The 24,140-nt window shown below is 60.9% G+C and overlaps 1 protein-coding gene across 1 annotated transcript in view; it reads left to right on the forward strand.

Moving 5' to 3' along the window:
* LOC138100455 (zinc finger CCCH domain-containing protein 4-like) overlaps nucleotides 1–24,140 on the forward strand; it is a 35,699-nt gene that overhangs the window by 6,862 nt on the left and 4,697 nt on the right. The window contains 13 exon segments of the mRNA XM_068998295.1: nucleotides 1,731–1,929; nucleotides 2,531–2,646; nucleotides 4,525–4,754; nucleotides 7,696–7,829; nucleotides 10,207–10,300; nucleotides 11,774–11,910; nucleotides 12,918–13,022; nucleotides 14,797–14,908; nucleotides 17,696–17,805; nucleotides 20,511–20,676; nucleotides 20,679–20,826; nucleotides 21,920–22,203; nucleotides 23,705–23,914. Coding sequence (XP_068854396.1) covers nucleotides 1,731–1,929; nucleotides 2,531–2,646; nucleotides 4,525–4,754; nucleotides 7,696–7,829; nucleotides 10,207–10,300; nucleotides 11,774–11,910; nucleotides 12,918–13,022; nucleotides 14,797–14,908; nucleotides 17,696–17,805; nucleotides 20,511–20,676; nucleotides 20,679–20,826; nucleotides 21,920–22,203; nucleotides 23,705–23,914 — 2,045 coding nt within the window.

Raw genomic sequence — 24,140 nt, forward strand, 5'->3', positions numbered from 1 at the left:
AGAGGGGGAAAAGGAGAAAAAAGGGAATTGTGAGAGAAAAGGGGGGAAAGAGGAGGAAAAAGGGAAAATGTGAGAGAAAAGGGAGGGAAAAGGGGGGAAAAGGGAATTGTGAGAGGAATTTGAGGGAATCCAGCAGGAATTTGGGGAATCTCTCAGGAATTTGGGGCAATCCCGCCACAATTTGAGGGAATCTCACCGGAATTTGGGGAAATCCCGCCGGAATTTTGGGGGAATCCCTCAGGAGTTTTGGGGAATCCTGCCAGAATTTTGAGGGAATCCCGCCAGAACTTGAGGGAATCCCGCCAGAATTTGGGGGAATCCCTCAGGAATTTGGGGGAATCCTGCAGGAATTTTGAGGGAATCTCACCGGAATTTGAGGGAATCCCTCAGGAATTTCAGGCAATCCCTCAGGAATTTTAGGGAATCCCTCAGGAATTTTGAGGCAATCCCTCAGGAATTTCAGGCAATCCCTCAGGAATTTGAGGGAATCCCTCAGGAATTTGAGGCAATCCCTCAGGAATTTCAGGCAATCCTTCAGGAATTTTAGGGAATCCCTCAGGAATTTTGAGGCAATCCCTCAGGAATCTGAAGGACTCCCTCAGGAATTTGAGGGAATCTCACCAGAATTTGAGGGAATCCCGCCAGAATTTGAGGGAATCTCACTGGAATTTTAGGAAATCCTGCCAGAATTTTGAGGGAATCCCTCAGGAATTTTGAGGCAATCCCTTCCCTCAGGAATTTGAGGGAATCCTGCCAGAATTTGAGGGAATCTCACCAGAATTTGGGGAAATCCTGCCAGAATTTTGAGGGAATCCCTCCGGAATTTGAGGGAATCTCACCAGAATTTGAGGCAATCCCTCAGGAATTTGAGGGAATCTCACTGGAATTTGGGGAAATCCCTCCGGAATTTTGAGGCAATCCCTCAGGAATTTGAGGGAATCCTGCCAGAATTTGAGGGAATCTCACCGGAATTTGGGGAAATCCTGCCAGAATTTTGAGGGAATCCCTCCGGAATTTGAGGGAATCTCACCAGAATTTGAGGCAATCCCTCAGGAATTTGAGGGAATCTCACTGGAATTTGGGGAAATCCCTCAGGAATTTTGAGGGAATCCCTCCGGAATTTTGAGGCAATCCCTCAGGAATTTGAGGGAATTCTGCAGGAATTTGAGGGAATCTCACCAGAATTTGAGGCAATCCCTCAGGAATTTGGGGGAATCCTGCAGGAATTTTGAGGCAATCCCTTAGGAATTTGAGGGAATCTCTCAGGAATTTGAGGGACTCCTTCAGGAATTTGAGGCAATCCCTCAGGAATTTGAGGGACTCCTTCAGGAATTTGAGGGAATCTCACCGGAATTTTGAGGCAATCCCTCAGGAATTTGGGGGAATCCTGCAGGAATTTTGAGGCAATCCCTTAGGAATTTGAGGGACTCCCTCAGGAATTTTAGGGAATCCCTCAGGAATTTTGAGGCAATCCCTTAGGAATTTGAGGGACTCCCTCAGGAATTTGAGGGAATCTCACCGGAATTTTAGGGAATCCCTCAGGAATTTTGAGGCAATCCCTCCGGAATTTTGAGGGAACCCCTCCGGAATTTGAGGCAATCCCTCCGGAATTTTGAGGGAACCCCTCCGGAATTTGAGGCAATCCCACCGGCGCGCCGCCCCGATCTGCTCCATCCCCTTCCCTTCCCGCTTTTCCCGCCGGTGCCGGACGCTGGCCGCTGTCTTTGCAGGGAGGATGGGGAGCTGGAGGAGGGCGAGCTGGAGGACGACGGCGGCGACGAGGCCCCGGAGCATTCCCAGCCCCAATCCCGGCGGGAGCGGCACCACAGCGACTCCGAGGAGGAGAAATCCCACCGGAGGCTGAAGCGCAAGCGGCGCAAGGAGAAGGAGAAGAGGAGATCCAAGAAAAAGCGGAAATCCAAGCACAAGGTTGGGAATTCCGCCCCTCTCCCTCTCCTCCCCCCCGACGGATTTTGGGATTTCGGGGCCGATCCAGGATTTTTCCCCCCCTGCTCTGTTTTCCCCATTTTCTGTCCCTCCTCTCCGAAAATTCCTTCAAATCCAGCTCTGCCCCCCAATCTTGTTTTTTTGTGTCCTAAGCTGCAGAATTCCTTGAGAATTCCCATCAAATTCCGGGAAAAATCTGTGGTTCAATCCTGGAATCTCCTTAAAATTTCCTCAAATTCCCTCAAAATGCAAAGTTTCGTGGATTAGACCCGAATTCCCTTTCCAAAAATCCCTTAAACCCTCCAAAAATCCCATTTTCTGTATCCTAATGCCCAAAATCCCTTCAAAATTCCTGGGATTCCGGGGGGGGGGGGGGATTGGATTTCCTCCCTGAGCTGCTCCCGCTTGCTGGGGTGGGGTTTTCCCAGGGAAATTTGGGATTTTCCCAGGGAAATCTGGGATTCCCGAGGGATGAAGAGGGCGAGGGGGGGGGGGGGGTTGGGGTGGGAATTCCAGAGGCTGGGAATGAGCTGGGAATGAGCTGGGAATGAGCTGGGAATGAGCTGGGCCCGGCTTTTCCCAGCGCCACGCCTCGTCCAGCGAGGAATTGTCCGACTACAGCGACGACTCCGAGTACAGCCCCGGGGAGAAGGGGCACCGCAAGTACCGGGAGTACAGCCCCCCCTATGCCGTGAGTCACTGGGGATACTGGGAACACTGGGAATAGTGGGGAGAGTGGGGAGAGTGGGGGTAATCCCTGGGGATAATCCCTGGGAACACAGCCCCGGGGAGAAGGGGCACCGCAAGTACCGGGAGTACAGCCCCCCCTATGCCGTGAGTCACTGGGAATACTGGGAACACTGGGAATAGTGGGGAGAGTGGGGAGAGTGGGGATAATCCCTGGGAATGATCACTGGGAATAATCCCTGGGAACACAGCCCCGGGGAGAAGGGGCACTGCAAGTACCGGGAGTACAGCCCCCCCTATGCCGTGAGTCACTGGGAATACTGGGAATACTGGGAATAGTGGGGAGAGTGGGGAGAGTGGGGAGAGTGGGGGTAATCCCTGGGGATAATCCCTGGGAACACAGCCCCGGGGAGAAGGGGCACCGCAAGTACCGGGAGTACAGCCCCCCCTATGCCGTGAGTCACTGGGGATACTGGGAACACTGGGAATAGTGGGGAGAGTGGGGAGAGTGGGGGTAATCACTGGGAATAATCCCTGGGGATAATCCCTGGGAACACAGCCCCGGGGAGAAGGGGCACCGCAAGTACCGGGAGTACAGCCCCCCCTATGCCGTGAGTCACTGGGGATACTGGGAACACTGGGAATAGTGGGAATAGTGGGGAGAGTGGGGAGAGTGGGGGTAATCCCTGGGAATAATCCCTGGGAACACAGCCCCGGGGAGAAGGGGCACCGCAAGTACCGGGAGTACAGCCCCCCCTATGCCGTGAGTCACTGGGAATACTGGGAACACTGGGAATAGTGGGGAGAGTGGGGGTAATCCCTGGGGATAATCCCTGGGAATGATCACTGGGAATAATCCCTGGGAACACAGCCACTTCTAGTCTATGAGTGACTGGGACTGACTGGGACTGATTGGGACTGATTGGAACTGACTGGGACTAACCGGGAGTGACTGGGACTGATTGGGACTGATTGGAACTGACTGGGACTAACTGGGACTGACTGGGACTGATTGGGACTGATTGGAACTGACTGGGACTGACTGGGACTGATTGGAACTGACCGGGAGTGATTGGGACTGACCAGGACTGATCAGAACTGACTGGGACTAACTGGGAGTGACTGGGACTAACCGGGACTAACCGGAACTGACTGGGACTAACCGGGACTGACTGGGACTGATTGGGACTGACCAGGACTAACTGGGACTGACTGGGACTGACTGGGACTGACCAGGACTTAACTGGGAGTGACTGGGAGTGACTGGGACTAACCGGGACTAACTGGGTCTAACTGGGACTGACTGGGACTGATTGGAACTGACTGGGACTAACTGGGAGTAACTGGGACTAACCAGGACTAACCGGGACTGACTGGGACTGACCAGGACTAACCGGGACTGACTGGGACTAACCGGGACTAAGCAGGACTAACTGGGTCTAACTGTGACTGACTGGGACTGACTGGGACTGACCAGGACTAACCGGGACTAACTGAGTCTAACTGGGACTAACTGGGAGTGACTGGGACTAACTGGGAGTGACTGGGACTAACCAGGACTGACTGGGAGTGACTGGGACTAACCAGGACTAACTGGGACTGACCAGGGCTAACCGGCAGTGACTGGGATTAACCAGAACTAACTGGGTCTAACTGGGACTGACCGGCAGTGACTGGGACTAACCAGAACTAACTGGGTCTAACTGGGACTGACCGGCAGTGACTGGGACTAACCAGAACTAACCGGGTCTAACTGGGACTGACCGGCAGTGACTGGGACTAAGCAGAACTAACCGGGTCTAACCGGCTCTAACCGGCCCTACCTGGGCCTGACTGGGGCTGAGCTGGCGGTGCCGATGCTGAGGCGAGGCCGTCCCCGCGCTCCCAGTGCCACCAGTACTCCCAGTCGCACGGGCCGCAGGGCCCCCGCAAGGGCCACGCCAAGGGCGACTCCAAGGGCTACGGGGGCTCCTACGAGGACTTCGAGGCCGACGAGTTCGGGGCCTTCGAGGCCGACGAGGAGGAGGAGGAGGAGGCGCCCAAGGACGGCTACGGCGACTTCTGCAAGGAGCTGGGCCACTACCGGCGCTGCAAGGACGGCGGCGGCCAGCGCGGCAGAGGTGGGGCCAACTGGGCAAACTGGGACAGACTGGGAATGGCTGGGAATGGATGGGAGCAATTGGGAACGGCTGGGAATGGCTGGGAATGGCTGGGAACGGCTGGGAACAAACTGGGACAGACTGGGAGCTGGGCCAGTACCGGCGCTGCAAGGACGGCGGCGGCCAGCGCGGCAGAGGTGGGGCAAACTGGGCAAACTGGGACAGACTGGGAATGGCTGGGAATGGATGGGAGCAATTGGGAACGGCTGGGAATGGCTGGGAATGGCTGGGAACAGCTGGGAACAAACTGGGACAAACTGGGAGCTGGGCCACTACCGGCGCTGCAAGGACGGCGGCGGCCAGCGCGGCAGAGGTGGGGCCAACTGGGCAAACTGGGACAGACTGGGAATGGCTGGGAGCAGTGGGAACGGCTGGGAACGGCTGGGAACAAACTGGGACAAACTGGGAGCTGGGCCACTACCGGCGCTGCAAGGACGGCGGCGGCCAGCGCGGCAGAGGTGGGGCCAACTGGGCAAACTGGGACAGACTGGGAATGGATGGGAGCAGTGGGAACGGCTGGGAATGGCTGGGAATGGCTGGGAACAAACTGGGACAGACTGGGACAAACTGGGACAAACTGGGAGCTGGGCCACTACCGGCGCTGCAAGGACGGCGGCGGCCAGCGCGGCAGAGGTGGGGCCAACTGGGCAAACTGGGACAGACTGGGAATGGCTGGGAGCAGTGGGAATGGCTGGGAACGGCTGGGAACAAACTGGGACAGACTGGGACAAACTGGGACAAACTGGGAGCTGGGCCACTACCGGCGCTGCAAGGACGGCGGCGGCCAGCGCGGCAGAGGTGGGGCCAACTGGGCAAACTGGGACAGACTGGGAATGGCTGGGAGCAGTGGGAACGGCTGGGAATGGCTGGGAACAGCTGGGAACAAACTGGGACAGACTGGGAACAAACTGGGACAAACTGGGACAAACTGGGACAAACTGGGAGCTGGGCCACTACCGGCGCTGCAAGGACGGCGGCGGCCAGCGCGGCAGAGGTGGGGCCAACTGGGCAAACTGGGACAGACTGGGAATGGCTGGGAATGGATGGGAGCAACTGGGAACGGCTGGGGACAGCTGGGAACAAACTGGGACCGACTGGGACAAACTGGGAGCTGGGCCACTACCGGCGCTGCAAGGACGGCGGCGGCCAGCGCGGCAGAGTTGGGGCCAACTGGGCAAACTGGGAATGGATGGGAGCAACTGGGAACGGCTGGGAATGGCTGGGAACAGCTGGGAACAAACTGGGACAGACTGGGAGCTGGGCCAGTACCGGTGCTGCAAGGACGGCGGCGGCCAGCGTGGCAGAGGTGGGGCCAACTGGGCAAACTGGGAATGGATGGGAGCAACTGGGAACGGCTGGGAATGGCTGGGAATGGCTGGGAACAGCTGGGAACAAACTGGGACAGACTGGGAGCTGGGCCAGTACCGGCGCTGCAAGGACGGCAGCGGCCAGCGCGGCAGAGGTGGGGCCAACTAGGCAAACTGGGACAGACTGGGAATGGCTGGGAATGGCTGGGAACAAACTGGGACAAACTGGGACAAACTGGGACAAACTGGGAGCTGGGCCACTACCGGCGCTGCAAGGACGGCGGCGGCCAGCACGGCAGAGGTGGGGCCAACTGGGCAAACTGGGACAGACTGGGAATGGCTGGGAGCAGTGGGAATGGCTGGGAATGGCTGGGAACAAACTGGGACAGACTGGGAATGGCTGGGAATGGATGGGAGCAACTGGGAACGGCTGGGAATGGCTGGGGATAGCTGGGAACAAACTGGGACAAACTGGGAGCTGGGCCACTACCGGCGCTGCAAGGACAGCGGCGGCCAGCGCGGCAGAGGTGGGGCCAACTGGGCAAACTGGGAATGGATGGGAGCAACTGGGAACAAAGTGGGAACGGCTGGGAACAAACTGGGACAGGCTGGGAGCTGGGCCACTACCGGCGCTGCAAGGACGGCGGCGGCCAGCGCGGCAGAGGTGGGGCCAACTGGGCAAACTGGGACAGACTGGGAATGCCTGGGAGCAGTGGGAACGGCTGGGAATGGCTGGGAACAGCTGGGAACAAACTGGGACAAACTGGGAATGGATGGGAGCAGTGGGAATGGCTGGGGAACAGTGGGAGCAAACTGGGACAACTGGGAATGGATGGGAGCAGTGGGAACAAACTGGGACAAACTGGGAACGGATGGGAACAGCTGGGGAAAAGCGGGAACAAACTGGGACAAACTGGGAACAGCTGGGAACAGCTGGGGAAAAGCGGGAACAACTGGGAAAAACCTGGGAAAAACTGGGAAAAACTTGGGAAATCTGGGGAAAAACCTGGGAAAAAGTGGGAAAAACCAGGAAAAACCTGGGAAAAACCTGGGAAAAACCGGGAAAAACCAGGAAAAACCAGGAAAAACCAGGAAAAACCTGGAGAGATCCTGAAAAACCAGTCAGAAAACGCCCGATTCCAGCCCGGCAGAGCATCCCGGGATCCAGTCCTGCCCCCAGACTCTGCGGAGAGTTGGAATCCCTGGATTCAGATTCCCAAATTTCCCACCCCAAACCTGGGAGCACCCAGGAAATCCAGGCAAACCCGGAAAAACCGTTACAAAATCCCTTAAATGCCCTCAAAAATCCCTTTTTTTTTTTGGTGGCCAAACCACCAAATTCCCTCCAAAAACGCTGTTCAATCCCAGGAAAAATCCCCTTTTTATCCTCCCAACCCCAAATTCCCTCCAGAGCCGCCCTTAACGTTCCCTCCAAACCCATTTTCCCACGGATCCGCTCCGAATTCCACGCCAAAAAAAAAATCCCCGAAACCCCGAAAAAATCCCAATTTTTTTTGTGCCCGGCACCCCAAACCCGGAAAAAAAAAAAGCCCCGATTTTTGAGGGTTTTGCCCCGTTTCTTCCTCTGTCCGCAGGGCGCGCCCGGGGCCGGGGCTTCCGGGGCCGCGGTGGCCGCGGGGGGATGCGGGGCCGGGGGCTACCCCGGGGCCGGGGCCGGGGCCGCAGCGACCCCGAGGACGAGGACGAGGCCTTCGACGAGGACCTGGAGGTGAGCGGGGAGGGGGCGAGCCCGGCCTGGGGGGTCCCGGCCCCGTCCGGGGGGGTCCCAGCCTGGAATTCCGGTCCTGGCCTGGGGGTCCTGTCCTGGAATTTCCGGTCCTGGCCTGGGGGGTCCTGTCCTGGAATTCCGGTCCTGGCCTGGGGGGTCCTGTCCTGGAATTCCGGCCCCATCCTGGGGGTCCTGTCCTGGAATTCCGGTCCTGGCCTGGGGGATCTGGCCTGGGGGGTCCTATCCTGGAATTCCGGCCCCGGCCTGGGGGGTCCCGGCCTGGGGGTCCTGTCCTGGAATTCCGGCCCCATCCTGGGGGTCCTGTCCTGGAATTCCGGTCCTGTCCTGGGGGATCTGGCCTGGGGGGTCCTATCCTGGAATTCCGGCCCCATCCTGGGGGTCCTGTCCTGGAATTCCGGTCCTGGCCTGGGGGTCCTGGCCTGGAATTCCGGCCCCGGCCTGGGGGTCCTGGCCTGGAATTCCAGCCCCATCCTGGGGGTCCTGTCCTGGAATTCCAGTCCTGGCCTGGGGGGTCCTGTCCTGGAATTCCGGCCCCGGCCTGGGGGTCCTGTCCTGGAATTCCAGTCCTGGCCTGGGGGGTCCTGTCCTGGAATTCCGGCCCCGGCCTGGGGGTCCTGTCCTGGAATTCCGGCCCCGGCCTGGGGGGTCTGTCCTGGGGGTCCTGTCCTGGAATTCCGGCCCCATCCTGGGGGGTCTGTCCTGGGGGTCCTGTCCTGGAATTCCAGCCCCATCCTGGGGGGTCCCGGCCTGGAATTCCGGCCCCGGCCTGGGGGTCCTGGCCTGGAATTCCGGCCCCGGCCTGGGGGGTCCCGGCCTGGGGGTCCTGGCCTGGAATTCCGGCCCCGGCCTGGGGGTCCCGTCCTGGAATTCCAGTCCTGGCCTGGGGGGTCCTGTCCTGGAATTCCGGCCCCATCCTGGAGGGTCCCGTCCTGGAATTCCGGCCCCAGCCTGGGGGGTCCTGTCCTGGAATTCCGGCCCCGGCCTGGGGGTCCCATCCTGGAATTCCGACCCCGGCCTGGGGGGTCCCGGCCTGGAATTCCGGCCCCAGCCTGGGGGTCCTGTCCTGGAATTCCGGTCCTGGCCTGGGGGTCCTGTCCTGGAATTCCGGCCCCAGCCTGGGGGGTCTGTCCTGGAATTCCGGCCCCGGCCTGGGGGTCCCATCCTGGAATTCCGACCCCGGCCTGGGGGGTCCCGGCCTGGAATTCCGGCCCCATCCTGGGGGGTCCCGGCCTGGAATTCCGGCCCCATCCTGGGGGGTCCCGTCCTGGAATTCCGGCCCCAGCCTGGGGGGTCCTGTCCTGGAATTCCGGCCCCGGCCTGGGGGTCCTGGCCTGGAATTCCGGCCCCATCCTGGGGGGTCCTGTCCTGGAATTCCAGCCCCGGCCTGGGGGGTCCTGTCCTGGAATTCCGGCCCCGGCCTGGGGGTCCCATCCTGGAATTCCGGCCCCATCCTGGGGGTCCCGGCCTGGAATTCCGGTCCTGGCCTGGGGGTCCTGTCCTGGAATTTCCGGTCCTGGCCTGGGGGGTCCTGTCCTGGAATTTCCGGTCCTGGCCTGGGGGTCCCGGCCTGGAATTTCCGGTCCTGGCCTGGGGGTCCCGGCCTGGAATTCCGGCCCCAGCCTGGGGGTCCTGGCCTGGAATTCCAGTCCTGGCCTGGGGGGTCCTGTCCTGGAATTCCGGCCCCGGCCTGGGGGTCCTGGCCTGGGGGTCCCGGCCTGGAATTCCGGTCCTGGCCTGGGGGTCCTGTTCTGGAATTCCGGCCCCATCCTGGAGGGTCCCGTCCTGGAATTCCGGCCCCGGCCTGGGGGGTCCTGTCCTGGAATTCTGGCCCCATCCTGGGGGTCCTATCCTGGAATTCCGGCCCCATCCTGGGGGTCCCGTCCTGGAATTCCAACCCCATCCTGGGGGGTCCCGGCCTGGAATTCCGGCCCCGGCCTGGGGGTCCCATCCTGGAATTCCAGCCCCATCCTGGGGGTCCCATCCTGGAATTCCGGCCCCATCCTGGAGGGTCCCGTCCTGGAATTCCGGCCCCAGCCTGGGGGGTCCTGTCCTGGAATTCCCACCCCATCCCGGGGGTTCCATCCCAGGGGTCCCGTCCTGGAATTCCAGCCCCGGCCTGGGGGTCCCATCCTGGAATTCCCCCCCCCGCCCCCCATCCCGGGGCTCTGGATGGGATTCCAGCCCCATCCCAGGATTCCCACCCCCATCCCGGGGTTCGTGGTTCCTCGGGAGAAGGGTGGGAACAGCCGGGTGGGGCTGAGCTCCGGGGACACCCCTGGGCTCCTCTGCCCCCTTCCCCACCGCTCCCTGCAGAGAATCCCCGGAGAATTCCCAGAGAATTCCCGTTTTTTCCCAGTACTGCGACCCCGAGGAGCCGCTGGGCGACGACGACTTCGACGACTACGCCAAGGAGCTGTCGCAGTACCGGCGGAGCAAGGAGCGGGGCCGGGGTGAGCCTGTCCCAAATCCCAGCATCCCAAACCCCAAATCCCAAATCCCACCCCTCATTCCAGCCCTGGAGCGGGGCCGGGGTGAGCCTGTCCCAAATCCCAGCATCCCAAACCCCAAATCCCAAATCCCACCCCTCATTCCAGCCCTGGAGCGGGGCCGGGGTGAGCCTGTCCCAAATCCCAGCATCCCAAACCCCAAATCCCAAATCCCACCCCTCATTCCAGCCCTGGAGCGGGGCCGGGGTGAGCCTGTCCCAAATCCCAGCATCCCAACATCCCAAATCCCAGCATCCCAACATCCCAACATCCCAAATACCTCATTCCAGGCCTGGAGCGGGGCCGGGGTGAGCCTGTCCCAAATCCCAACATCCCAAATCCCAAATCCCACCCCTCATTCCAGGCCTGGATCCCAGGGAATTCCCAAATCCCAAATCCCACCCCTCATTCCAGCCCTGGAGTGGGGCCGGGGTGAGCCCGGGGTTGGCAATTCCCAAATCCCAATTCCCAAACCCCAACATCCCAAATCCCACCCTCATTCCAGGCCTGGATCCCGGGGAATTCCCATCCCATTCCCATCCCATTCCCAATTCCCCATTCCCAATTCCCAGTTCCCAATTCCCAATTCCCAATTCCCAATTCCCAATCCCTCCTTCCAGGCCTGAACCGGGGCCGGGGATGGGAATTCCCATCCCATTCCCAGTTCCCAGTTCCCAATTCCCAATCCCAATTCCCAGTTCCCAGTTCCCAATTCCCATTCCCAGTTCCCAATTCCCAGTTCCCAATTCCCAATCCCAATTCCCAGTTCCCCATTCCCATTCCCAGTTCCCAATTCCCAATTCCCAATCCCTCCTTCCAGGCCTGAACCGGGGCCGGGGATGGGAATTCCCATCCCATTCCCAATTCCCAGTTCCCAATTCCCATTCCCAGTTCCCAGTTCCCAATTCCCATTCCCAGTTCCCAATTCCCAGTTCCCAATTCCCAATCCCAATTCCCAGTTCCCCATTCCCAGTTCCCAATTCCCAATCCCTCCTTCCAGGCCTGAACCGGGGCTGGGGCTGGGAATTCCCATCCCATTCCCAATTCCCAGTTCCCAATTCCCATTCCCAATTCCCAATTCCCAATTCCCAATTCCCAATCCCTCCTTCCAGGCCTGAACCGGGGCCGGGGATGGGAATTCCCATCCCATTCCCAGTTCCCAATTCCCATTCCCAGTTCCCAGTTCCCAGTTCCCAATTCCCATTCCCAGTTCCCAATTCCCAGTTCCCAATTCCCAATCCCAATTCCCAGTTCCCCATTCCCATTCCCAGTTCCCAATTCCCAGTTCCCAATCCCTCCTTCCAGGCCTGAACCGGGGCTGGGGCTGGGAATTCCCATCCCATTCCCAATTCCCAGTTCCCAGTTCCCAGTTCCCAATTCCCATTCCCAGTTCCCAGTTCCCAGTTCCCAGTTCCCAATTCCCCTCCCTCCTTCCAGGCCTGAACCGGGGCCGGGGCCGGGGTCCCCGGGGCCGTGGGAACAAAGGGATGGGGAGAGGCCGCGGGCGAGGCCGGAGCGGGATGGGCAAATCCGGGATCAACGACGACGACGACTTCTACGACGAGGAGCTGGCGGTGAGCGCCGGGATCCACACCGGGATCCCCCCCGGGATCCACACCAGAGATCCTCCCGGGATCCACACCAGAGATCCTCCCAGGATCCTCAAAAACCACCCCAGTTCCCACCGGGATCCCCACCAGGATCCTCAAAAACCGCCCCAGTTCCCACCGGGATTCCCATTGGAATTCCCACCAGGATTCCCACCGGGATCCTCCCAGGATCCTCAAAAACCACCCCCCAATTCCCACTGGGATCCCCACCAGGATCCCCACCACGATTCCCACCGGGATTCCCACCAGAGATCCTCCCAGGATCCTCAAAACCCCCCCCCAATTCCCACTGGGATTCCCACCAGAGATCCTCCCAGGATCCTCAAAACCCCCCCCAATTCCCACCGGGATCCCCACCGGGATCCTCAAAAACCCCCCCAGTTCCCACCGGGATTCCCACCAGGATCCCCCCCGGGATCCTCAAAAACCCCCTCAGTTCCCACCGGGATCCCCACCGGGATCTCCACCAGAATCCCCACCAGAATTCCCAGAGATCCTCCCAGGATCCTCAAAAACCGCCCCAATTCCCACCGGGGTGGCGGCTTCTTCCTGCTTGTTCTCCCCCAAATCCCGGGATTTTACCTTTGAAACACCCCAAATCCCCTCTTTTCCACCCCAAATCCCAGGATTTTATGCTCAGCACACCCCAAATCCCCCTCTTTTCTCCCCCAAATCCCGGGATTTTATGCCCAGCACACCCCAAATCCCCTCTTTTCCACCCCCAAATCCCCCTTTTTCCCCCCAAATCCCAGGATTTTATGCCCAGCACACCCCAAATCCCCTCTTTTCCACCCCCAAATCCCCCTTTTTCCCCCCAAATCCCAGGATTTTGTGCTCAGCACACCCCAAATCTCCCTTTTTCCCCCCAAATCCCGGGATTTTGTGCTCAGCACACCCCCCCACCCCAGCCATGCCGGGGGTTCCCCTCTTTCCCGGCCTTCCAGCCCCCATTCCCGGCGCTTTCCCGGCAGGACGGGGGTGGCTACCGGCGCGGCGAGCACGACAAGCCCCACCTGCCCTCGGACAAGAAGGGCAAAGTCATCTGCAAGTACTTCGTGGAGGGCAGGTGCACCTGGGTAAGGCATTCCCGCCCCGGCATTCCCGGAATTCCCGCCGGGAACGGCCCGGCCGGGGCTGGGGAGTCCTTCTGGAACCTTCCCGGAGCCGTGGGGGGCGGGGGGGGAGGGGGGGATTTTGGGGAGGTCACCGGGGTCCTGCGATTCCCCCCCCCAGTCTGTGTCCCGCTTTTCCCCCCATATCCCGCTGTTCCCACCTGTCCCAGCTGTGTCCTGCCTTTATCCCACTTTTATCCCACCTTTATCCCACTTTTATCCCACTTTTATCCCACTTTTATCCCACCTGTATCCCACTTTTATCCCACTTTTATCCCACCTGTATCCCACTTTTATCCCACCTGTATCCCGCTTTTATCCCACTTTTATCCCACCTGTATCCCACTTTTATCCCACTTTTATCCCACCTTTATCCCACTTTTATCCCACTTTTATCCCACCTTTATCCCACCTTTATCCCACCTTTATCCCACTTTTATCCCACCTGTATCCCACTTTTATCCCACTTTTATCCCACCTTTATTCCACCTCTGTCCCGCTTTTCCCCTCATATCCCGCTGTTCCCACCTTTCCCTCTTGTGTCCCTTTTTTCCCACTTTTATCCCCCCTTTTTTCCCACTTTTATCCCACCTGTATCCCACTTTTATCCCACTTTTATCCCACCTGTATCCCACTTTTATCCCACCTTTATCCCACTTTTATCCCACTTTTACCCCACCTCTGTCCCGCTTTTTCCCCCATATCCCGCTGTTCCCACCTGTCCCAGCTGTGTCCTGCCTTTATCCCACCTTTATCCCACTTTTATCCCACCTGTATCCCACCTGTATCCCACTTTTATCCCACTTTTATCCTCCCTTTATCCCACCTGTATCCCACTTTTATCCCACTTTTATCCCACCTTTATCCCACCTTTATCCCACCTTTATCCCACCTTTATCCCACTTTTATCCCACTTTTATCCCACTTTTATCCCCCCTTTATCCCACCTGTATCCCACTTTTATCCCACTTTTACCCCACCTCTGTCCCGCTTTTCCCCTCATATCCCACTTTTCCCACCTGTCCCAGCTGTGTCCTGCCTTTATCCCAGCTGTATCCCACTTTTATCCCCCCTTTCTCCCACCTTTACCCCCCCTTTTGTCCTCCTTCTATCCCCCCTTTTTCCCCCTCTATCCCCCCTTTTTCCCCCTTTTTCCCCCCTTTATCCCCCCTTTTCCCCCCTTTATTCCCCCCATCCCCCCTTTATCCCTCCTTTATCCGCCTTTGTCCCCCCTCTATCCCACCTCTATCCCCCCTTTAATTCCCCCTCTATCCCCCCCTTTTTCCCCCCTTTAATCCCCCCTTTTTCCCCCTTTATCCCCCCTTTATCCCCCCTTTCTCCCACCTTTACCCCCCCCCTTTTTTCCCCTTTTTCCCCCCTTTAATCCCCCCTTTTTCCCCCTTTATTCCCCCTCTATTCCCCCTCTATCCCCCCTTTATCCCCCCTTTCTCCCACCTTTACCCCCCCTTTAATTCCCCCTCTATCCCCCCTTTAATCCCCCCTTTTTTCCCCCCTTTATTCCCCCCTATCCCCCCTTTAATCCCCCCTTTAATCCCCCCTTTTCCCCCCTTTATCCCCCCTTTCTCCCACCTTTACCCCCCCTTTTTCCCCCCTTTAATCCCCCCTTTTTTCCCCCCTTTATTCCCCCCTATCCCCCCCTTTAATCCCCCCTTTAATCCCCCCTTTATTCCCCCCTTTATTCCCCCGTTTAACCCCCCGTGTCCGGCCGTGGCCGCAGGGTGACCACTGCAACTTCAGCCACGACATCGAGCTGCCCAAGAAGCGGGAGCTGTGCAAGTTCTACATCACGGGCTACTGCGCGCGCGCCGACAGCTGTCCCTACATGCACGATATCCTTGGCGCCGGCCTGAGCCCGGCCTAAACCCGGCCTGAGCGCGGCCTGAGCGCGGCCTCAACCCGGCCTGAGCGCGGCCTGAGCGCGGCCTCAACCCGGCCTGAGCGTGGTCTGAACCCGGCCTGAGCGCGGCCTGAACCCGGCCTGAGCGCGGCCTGAGCGCGGCCTCAACCCGGCCTGAGCCCGGCCTCAACCCGGCCTGAGCGTGGTCTGAGCGCGGCCTGAGCGCGGCCTCAACCCGGCCTGAGCGCGGCCTGAGCCCGGCCTAAACCCGGCCTGAGCGTGGCCTAAACCCGGCCTGAGCGTGGTCTGAACCCGGCCTGAGCGTGGCCTGAGCGCGGCCTAAACCCGGCCTGAGCCGGGCCTGACACTGCCCCGAACCTGGTCTGAACCAGGCCTGACCCTGCCCCGAACCTGGTCTGACCCTGCCCCGAGCCTGGCCTAAAACTGCCCCGAACCTGGCCTGACCCTGCCCCCTAACCTAAGTCTGAAACAGGGTTAAACCCAGCCTTAAAGGAGCCTGAAACAGGGTTAAACTGGGCCTTAAATGAGCCAGAAATGGGGTTAAACCAGGCCTTAAATGAGCCAGAAACTGGTTTAAACCAGGCCTTGAATGAGCCAGAAACGGGGTTAAAATTGGCTTTAAATGAGCCAGAAAGGGGCTTAAACTGGGCCTTAAAGGAGCCAGAAAAGGGCTAAACTGGGCCTTGAACGAGCCAGAAACTGGTTTAAACCAGGCCTTAAAGGAGCCAGAAACGGGGCTAAAGCAGCCTTAAAGGAGCCAGAAATGGGGTTAAATTGGGCCTTAAATGAGCCAGAAAGGGGCTAAAAGTGGGCCTTAAATGAGCCAGAAACTGGGTTAAACCGGGCCTTAAAAGAGCCAGAAAGAGGCTTAAACTGGGCCTTAAAGGCGCCAGAAACGGGGTTAAACTGGGCCTTAAAGGAGCCAGAAAGAGGCTTAAACTGGTCCTTAAATGAGCCAAAAACGGGGTTAAATTGGGTTTTAAATGATCCAGAAATGGGGCTAAACCGGGCCTTAAAGGAGCTAGAAACGGGGTTAAACCGGGCCTTAAAGGATCCAGAAAGAGGCTTAAACTGGTCCTTAAATGAGCCAAAAACGGGGTTAAACTGGGCTTTAAAGGACCCAGAAAGGGGCTAAACCGGGCTTTAAAGGAGCCAGAAATGGGGTTAAACTGGGCCTTAAATGAGCCAAAAACAGGGTTAAACCGGGCTTTGAAGGAGCCAGAAACGGGGTTAAACTGGTCCTTAAATGAGCCAAAAACGGGGTTAAACTGGGTTTTAAATGACCCAGAAAGGGGCTAAACCGAGCCTTAAAGGAGCCAGAAATGGGGTTAAACTGGGCCTTAAATGAGCCAAAAACGGGGTTAAACCGGGCCTTAAATGAGCCAGAAAGGGGCTAAACCGGGCCTTAAAGGAGCCAAAAACGGGGTTAAACCGGGCCTTAAATGAGCCAAAAACAGGGTTAAACCGGGCTTTGAAGGAGCCAGAAACGGGGTTAAACTGGTCCTTAAATGAGCCAAAAACGGGGTTAAACTGGGCTTTAAAGGACCCAGAAAGGGGCTAAACCGAGCCTTAAAGGAGCCAGAAACGGGGTTAAACCGGGCCTTAAATGAGCCAAAAACGGGGTTAAACCGGGCCTTAAATGAGCCGAAAACAGGGTTAAACCGGGCCTTAAATGAGCCAAAAACGGGGTTAAACTGGGCTTTAAAGAACCCAGAAAGGGGCTAAACCGGGCCTTAAAGGAGCCAGAAACGGGGTTAAACCGGGCCTTAAATGAGCCAAAAACAGGGTTAAACCGGGCTTTGAAGGAGCCAGAAACGGGGTTAAACTGGTCCTTAAATGAGCCAAAAATGGGGTTAAACTGGGCTTTAAAGGACCCAGAAAGGGGCTAAACCGGGCTTTAAAGGAGCCAGAAATGGGGTTAAACTGGGCCTTAAATGAGCCAAAAACGGGGTTAAACCGGGCCTTAAATGAGCCAGAAAGGGGCTAAACCGGGCCTTAAAGGAGCCAAAAACGGGGTTAAACCGGGCCTTAAATGAGCCAAAAACAGGGTTAAACCGGGCTTTGAAGGAGCCAGAAACGGGGTTAAACTGGTCCTTAAATGAGCCAAAAACGGGGTTAAACTGGGCTTTAAAGGACCCAGAAAGGGGCTAAACCGGGCCTTAAAGGAGCCAGAAACGGGGTTAAACCGGGCCTTAAATGAGCCAAAAACGGGGTTAAACCGGGCCTTAAATGAGCCGAAAACAGGGTTAAACCGGGCCTTAAATGAGCCAAAAACGGGGTTAAACTGGGCTTTAAAGAACCCAGAAAGGGGCTAAACCGGGCCTTAAAGGAGCCAGAAACGGGGTTAAACCGGGCCTTAAATGAGCCAAAAACAGGGTTAAACCGGGCTTTGAAGGAGCCAGAAACGGGGTTAAACTGGTCCTTAAATGAGTCAAAAACGGGGTTAAACTGGGCTTTAAAGGACCCAGAAAGGGGCTAAACCGAGCCTTAAAGGAGCCAGAAATGGGGTTAAACTGGGCCTTAAATGAGCCAAAAACAGGGTTAAACCGGGCCTTAAATGAGCCAAAAACAGGGTTAAACCGGGCCTTAAATGAGCCAAAAACAGGGTTAAACTGGGCTTTAAATGACCCAGAAAGGGGCTAAACCGGGCTTTAAAGGAGCCCGATAGGGGCTAAGCCGGGCCTCGGCCGGGCCGGGCGTGCCCTAGGCCGGGCTTAGGGCCGGCGGGCGTTGGTTTGCCTTGACTGGCGCTGCCCACGGGATTTCCCGTGCAAGCTGTTCCACACCACGGGGCTCTGCATCAACGGCGACGACTGCATGTTCTCGCACGCGCCGCTCTGCGACGACACCCGCCACCTGCTCGACAAGGTACGGCGCGGGGCGGGGATCCCGCGGGGATCCCGCCCAGATCCTGCCCGGATCCCGCAGAGATCCTGTCCAAATCCTGCCCAAATCCTGCCCAGATCCCGCCCGGATCCTGCCCAAATCCTGCCCGGATCCCGCCCGGATCCCACACAGATCCTGCTCAAATCCTGCCCAAATCCCACAGGGATCCCACACAGATCCTGCCCAGATCCTGCCCGGATCCCACACGGATCCTGCCCAAATCCTGCCCAAATCCTGCTCAAATCCTGCTCAAATCCTGCCCAGATCCTGCAGGGATCCCACAGGGATCCTGCCCAAATCCTGCCCAGATCCTGCCCGGATCCCACACGGATCCTGCCCAAATCCTGCCCAAATCCTGCTCAAATCCTGCCCAGATCCTGCAGGGATCCCACAGGGATCCCGCCCAAATCCCACAGGGATCCTGCCCAAATCCCACAGGGATCCTGCCCAAATCCTGCCCGGATCCCGCCCGGATCCCACAGGGATCCTGCCCAAATCCTGCCCAAATCCTGCCCAGATCCCACAGAGATCCTGTCCAAATCCTGCCCGGATCCTGCCCAGATCCCACAGGGATCCTGCCCAAATCCTGCCCACATCCTGCAGGGATCCCACAGAGATCCTGTCCAAATCCTGCCCGGATCCCACAGAGATCCTACCCAAATCCTGCCCGGATCCTGCCCAGATCCCACCCGGATCCTGCCCAAATCCTGCCCAAATCCCACACAGATCCTGCCCAAATCCTGCCCGGATCCCACAGAGATCCCACCCAAATCCTGCCCAAATCCTGCCTGGATCCCACAGGGATCCTGCCCAAATCCTGCCCAAATCCCACACGGATCCCACAGAGATCCCACCCAAATCCTGCCCGGATCCCACACAGATCCTGCCCAAATCCTGCCCGGATCCCGCCTGGATCCTGTCCAAATCCTGCCCAGATCCCACACAGATCCTGCCCAAATCCTGCCCAAATCCCACAGGGATCCCACAGAGATCCTGCATGGATCCCGCACAGATCCTGCCCAAATCCTGCTCAAATCCTGCCCGGATCCCACACGGATCCTGCCCAAATCCTGCCCGGATCCTGCCCGGATCCCACAGGGATTCTGCCCAAATCCTGCCCAAATCCCACACAGATCCCACGCAGATCCTGCCCAAATCCTGCCCAGATCCTGCCCGGATCCCACACAGATCCTGCCCAAATCCTGCCCAAATCCTGCCCAGATCCTGCCCAAATCCTGCCCGGATCCCACAGGAATCCCGCCCAAATCCTGCCCAGATCCCACACAGATCCTGCTCAAATCCCGCCCAAATCCTGCCCAGATCCCACAGGGATCCCGCCCAAATCCTGCCCAAATCCTGCCCAGATCCTGCCCGGATCCCACACAGATCCTGCCCAAATCCTGCCCAAATCCTGCCCAGATCCTGCCCAAATCCTGCCCGGATCCCACAGGAATCCTGTCCAAATCCTGCCCAAATCCTGCCCGGATCCCACAGGGATCCTGCCCAAATCCTGCCCAAATCCCACAGAGATCCCACACAGATCCTGCCCGGATCCTCCCCAAATCCCACAGGTATCCCACAGAGATCCCACCCAAATCCTGCCCAAATCCTGCCCGGATCCCGCAGGGATCCTGCCCAAATCCTGCCCGGATCCCACACGGATCCTGCCCAAATCCTGCCCAAATCCCACACGGATCCCACAGGGATCCTGCCCAAATCCTGCCCAAATCCTGCCCGGATCCCACAGGGATCCTGCCCAAATCCTGCCCGGATCCCACAGGGATCCTGCCCAAATCCTGCCCAAATCCTGCCCGGATCCCACAGGGATCCTGCCCAAATCCTGCCCAAATCCCGCACAGATTCCACAGAGATCCTGCCCAAATCCTACCCAAATCCTGCCCGGATCCTACCCGGATCCCACAAGGATCCCACGTGGATCCCGCCTGGATCCTGCCCAAATCCCACCCGGATCCTGCCCCGGCGTCACACCTGGATCCACCCAAGTACCCCCAGTTCACCCCAGTCCCCGCCAGTGCCCCCAGTGCCCCCAGTGCCCCCAGTGCCCCCCACTCCCCCCACTCCCCCCAGTCCCTCCCAGTCCCTCCCAGTGCCCCCCAGTGCCCCCCAGTGCCCCCCACTCCCCCCAGTGCCCCCAGTGCCCCCCAGTGCCCCCCAGTGCCCCCCACTCCCCCAGTGCCCCCCAGTGCCCCCCTGTGCCCCCACTCCCCCCCACTCCCCCCACTCCCCCCAGTCCCTCCCAGTCCCTCCCAGTGCCCCCCAGTGCCCCCCACTCCCCCCAGTGCCCCCAGTGCCCCCAGTGCCCCCCAGTGCCCCCCAGTGCCCCCCACTCCCCCAGTGCCCCCCAGTGCCCCCCAGTGCCCCCACTCCCCCCCACTCCCCCCAGTCCCCCCAGTCCCTCCCAATGCCCCCCAGTGCCCCCACTCCCCCCAGTCCCCCCAGTCCCTCCCAGTGCCCCCCAGTGCCCCCCACTCCCCCAGTGCCCCCCACTCCCCCCAGTGCCCCCCACTCCCCCCACTCCCCCCAGTGCCCCCCAGTGCCCCCCGCTCCCCCCACTCCCCCCAGTCCCCCCAGTCCCTCCCAATGCCCCCCCATCCCCCCACTCCCCCAGTGCCCCCCAGTGCCCCCCAGTGCCCCCAGTTCCCCCAGCAGCCGCTGGCTCCCCGCAGATGCTGGCGGACGACGCCGAGGCGGGCGCCGAGGACGAGAAGGAGGTGGAGGAGCTGAAGAAGCAGGGCATCAACCCCCTGCCCAAACCGCCCCCGGGCGTGGGGCTGCTGCCCACCCCCCCCCCGGCCCCCCGCGCCCCCCCCCGCGCCCCCCCTCGCCCCTCCCCCCCGGGCCCCCCCCGCTGCCCCTCCCCCCCCCGCCCCCCATGCCCGGGGACCCCCTGGAGCCGCCCCCGGACCCCTTCAAGAAGATCCCGTCCCTCTTCGAGATCGTCGTGAGGCCCACGGGGCAGCTGGCCGAGAAGCTGGGGGTCAGGTGAGGGCACCTGGGAGGCACCTGGGGGGCACCTGGGGGCACCTGGGGGCACCTGGGGGCACCTGGGGGGCAGGGGACGGCACCTGGGGGTACCTGGGGGGCAGGGGAGGGCACCTGGGGGGCACCTGGGGGTACCTGGGGGGCAGGGGAGGGCACCTGGGAGTCAGGTGAGGGCACCTGGGGGGCACCTGGGGGCACCTGGGGGTACCTGGGGGGCAGGGGAGGGCACCTGGGGGCACCTGGGGGTACCTGGGGGGCAGGGGAGGGCACCTGGGGGTACCTGGGGGCACCTGGGGGTACCTGGGGGGCAGGGGAGGGCACCTGGGGGTACCTGGGGGCACCTGGGGGTACCTGGGGGGCAGGGGAGGGCACCTGGGGGTACCTGGGGGCACGTGGGGGTACCTGGGGGGCAGGGAAGGGCACCTGGGGGTACCTGGGGGGCAGGGAAGGGCACCTGGGGGCACCTGGGGGTCAGGTGAGGGCACCTGGGGGGCACCTGGGGGCACCTGGGGGGCACCTGGGGGCACCTGGGGGTACCTGGGTATCAGGTGAGGGCACCTGCGGGCACCTGGGGGGCACCTGCGGGCACCTGGGGGTACCTGGGGGGCACCTGCGGGGTACCTGGAGGTACCTGGGGGTACCTGGGTATGAGGTGAGGGCACCTGCAGGCACCTGGGGGCACCTGGGGGTACCTGGGGGGCAGGGGAGGGCACCTGGGGGGCACCTGGGGGCACCTGGGGGTACCTGGGGCTACCTGGGGGTACCTGGGAGTCAGGTGGGGGCACCTGGGGGCACCTGGGGGGTAGAGGAGGGTACCTGGGGGAACCTGGGGGGTACCTGCAGACACCTGGGGGGCATCTGGGGGGCACCTGCAGACACCTGGGGCCAGCTGGGGGGCACCTGTGGGCACCTGGGGGGCAGCTGGAGGCACCTGGGGGGCAGCTGGAGGCACCTGGGCACACCTTGGGGGGCACCTTGGGGGGCACCTTGGGTGTCAGGTGAGGGCACCTGGGGGGCAGAGCTGTAACCCCCGCCCCTCCCCCTCAATCCCATCCCCCCCTTTTCCCCTCTGTTCCCCCCCTCCCCCCCCCAGGCACCCGGGGCCGCCCCCCCCGCGCTTCCCGGGCCCCCCCGGGGGTCCCCCCGGGCCCCCCCTGCCCCCGGAGCTGCACCCGGAGCTGCACCCGGAGCTGGGCCCCGGGGGGGGGCCCCCCCTGCTGCCCTACGGCGCCGGGGGGGGCCCCGAGGAGCCGCCCCACCCCCACTCGGGGCTGCTCCCGCCGGGCCCGGGGCCGGCAGCGGCACCGCCGGGGTTCTACGAGGGGTTCTACCCCCAGGAGGGGCTGGAGATGGAGCCCGCGGGCATGGGGGAGCCAGGTGAGACGGGGGGGGGTGGGCACAGGGTCCTGGGGGGGGGCAGGGGCCCAGGGGTGGGTGCAGGGGCCCAGTTTGGGTGCAGGGTCCCAGTTTGGGTGCAGGGTCCCAGTTTGGGCACGGGATCCCACTTTGGGCGCAGGGTCCCAGTTTGGGCACAGGATCCCAGTTTGGGCACGGGATCCCCAGTTTGGGCACAGGATCCCAGTTTGGGCACAGGGTCCCAGTTTGGGTGCAGGGTCCCAGTTTGGGCACGAGATCCCAGTTTGGGCACAGGGTCCCAGTTTGGGCGCGGGGTCCCAGTTTGGGCACGGGATCCCAGTTTGGGCACGAGATCCCAGTTTGGGTGCAGGGTCCCAGTTTGGGCACGGGGTCCCAGTTTGGGCGCAGGGTCCCAGTTTGGGCACGGGATCCCAGTTTGGGCACAGGATCCCAGTTTGGGCACGGGGTCCCGGTTTGGGCACGAGATCCCAGTTTGGGCACGAGATCCCAGTTTGGGCACAGGATCCCGGTTTGGGCACAGGGTCCCAGTTTGGGCACGGGGTCCCAGTTTGGGCACGGGATCCCAGTTTGGGCACGGGATCCCGGTTTGGGCACAGGGTCCCAGTTTGGGTGCAGGATCCCAGTTTGGGCACAGGATCCCAGTTTGGGCACGGGGTCCCAGTTTAGGCACGGGGTCCCAGTTTGGGCACGGGATCCCAGTTTGGGCACGAGATCCCAGTTTGGGTGCAGGGGCCCAGTTTGGGCACGGGATCCCCAGTTTGGGCACGGGATCCCAGTTTGGGCACGGGATCCCAGTTTGGGCACGGGATCCCAGTTTGGGCACGAGATCCCAGTTTGGGCACGGGATCCCAGTTTGGGCACGGGATCCCAGTTTGGGCACGGGATCCCGATTTGGGCACGGGGTCCCAGTTTGGGCACGGGGTCCCAGTTTGGGCACGGGATCCCAGTTTGGGTGCAGGATCCCGGGGTGGGCACGGGATCCCAGTTTGGGTGCAGGGTCCCAGTTTGGGTGCAGGGTCCCAGTTTGGGTGCAGGGTCCCAGGTTGGGTGCAGGGGCCCACTTTGGGCACAGGGTCCCAGTTTGGGCACGGGATCCCAGTTTGGGCACAGGGTCCCAGTTTGGGTGCAGGATCCCAGTTTGGGCACGGGATCCTAGTTTGGGTGCAGGGTCCCAGTTTGGGCACGAGATCCCAGTTTGGGTGCAGGGTCCCAGTTTGGGCGCAGGATCCCAGTTTGGGTGCAGGATCCCAGTTTGGGCTGTTTTCTCTTCCCAATCCCCCGTTTTTCCCCCAAATCCCCTCCCTCCCCTCCCCCCCGCCATTTCTCTCCCCAATCCCCGTTGTTTTCCCCCCAAATCCCCCCATTTTCCCCCCAAATCCCCCCAAATCCCCCCAAATCCCCCCATTTTCCCTCCAAATCCCCCCATTTCCCCCCCAAACCCCCCCCAACCCCCCCCATTTCTCCCCCCACCCCCCTGGCACTGCCATCCTTTCACCCCCAGACGCTTTCGGCGCCCTGGAGGCCGCGGAGGGCGCGGGGGGCGAGCGGCGCTTGGGGCCCGAGGGGTCCCCGCCCGGGGGGGCCGTGCCCGAGTTCCTGCCCTCGGCGCAGCGGGCGCTGTTCCTGCGCATCCGGCACCGCCAGCAGCGCCCGCCCGACGGCGCCCGCAGAGCGCCCGACGGCGCCCGCGGCGAGCGCCAGCACGACGACGGTGAGCGCGGGCAGCGGGCAACCTGCGGGGCCGGGCACGGAGCCCGGGGTACCGAGCTTGGGGATTGAGCTGTGGGTACTGAGTGTGGGTACTGAGTGTGGGTACTGAGCTCTGGGTACCGAGCTTGGGTACCGAGCTTGGGGATTGAGCTGTGGGTACTGAGTGTGGGTACTGAGTGTGGGTACTGAGCTGTGGGTACTGGGTGTGGGTACTGAGTGTGGGTACT

The sequence above is a fragment of the Aphelocoma coerulescens genome, chromosome 34, assembly GCF_041296385.1.
Source record: "Aphelocoma coerulescens isolate FSJ_1873_10779 chromosome 34, UR_Acoe_1.0, whole genome shotgun sequence".
In the NCBI taxonomy this organism is placed as follows: Eukaryota; Metazoa; Chordata; class Aves; order Passeriformes; family Corvidae; genus Aphelocoma; species Aphelocoma coerulescens.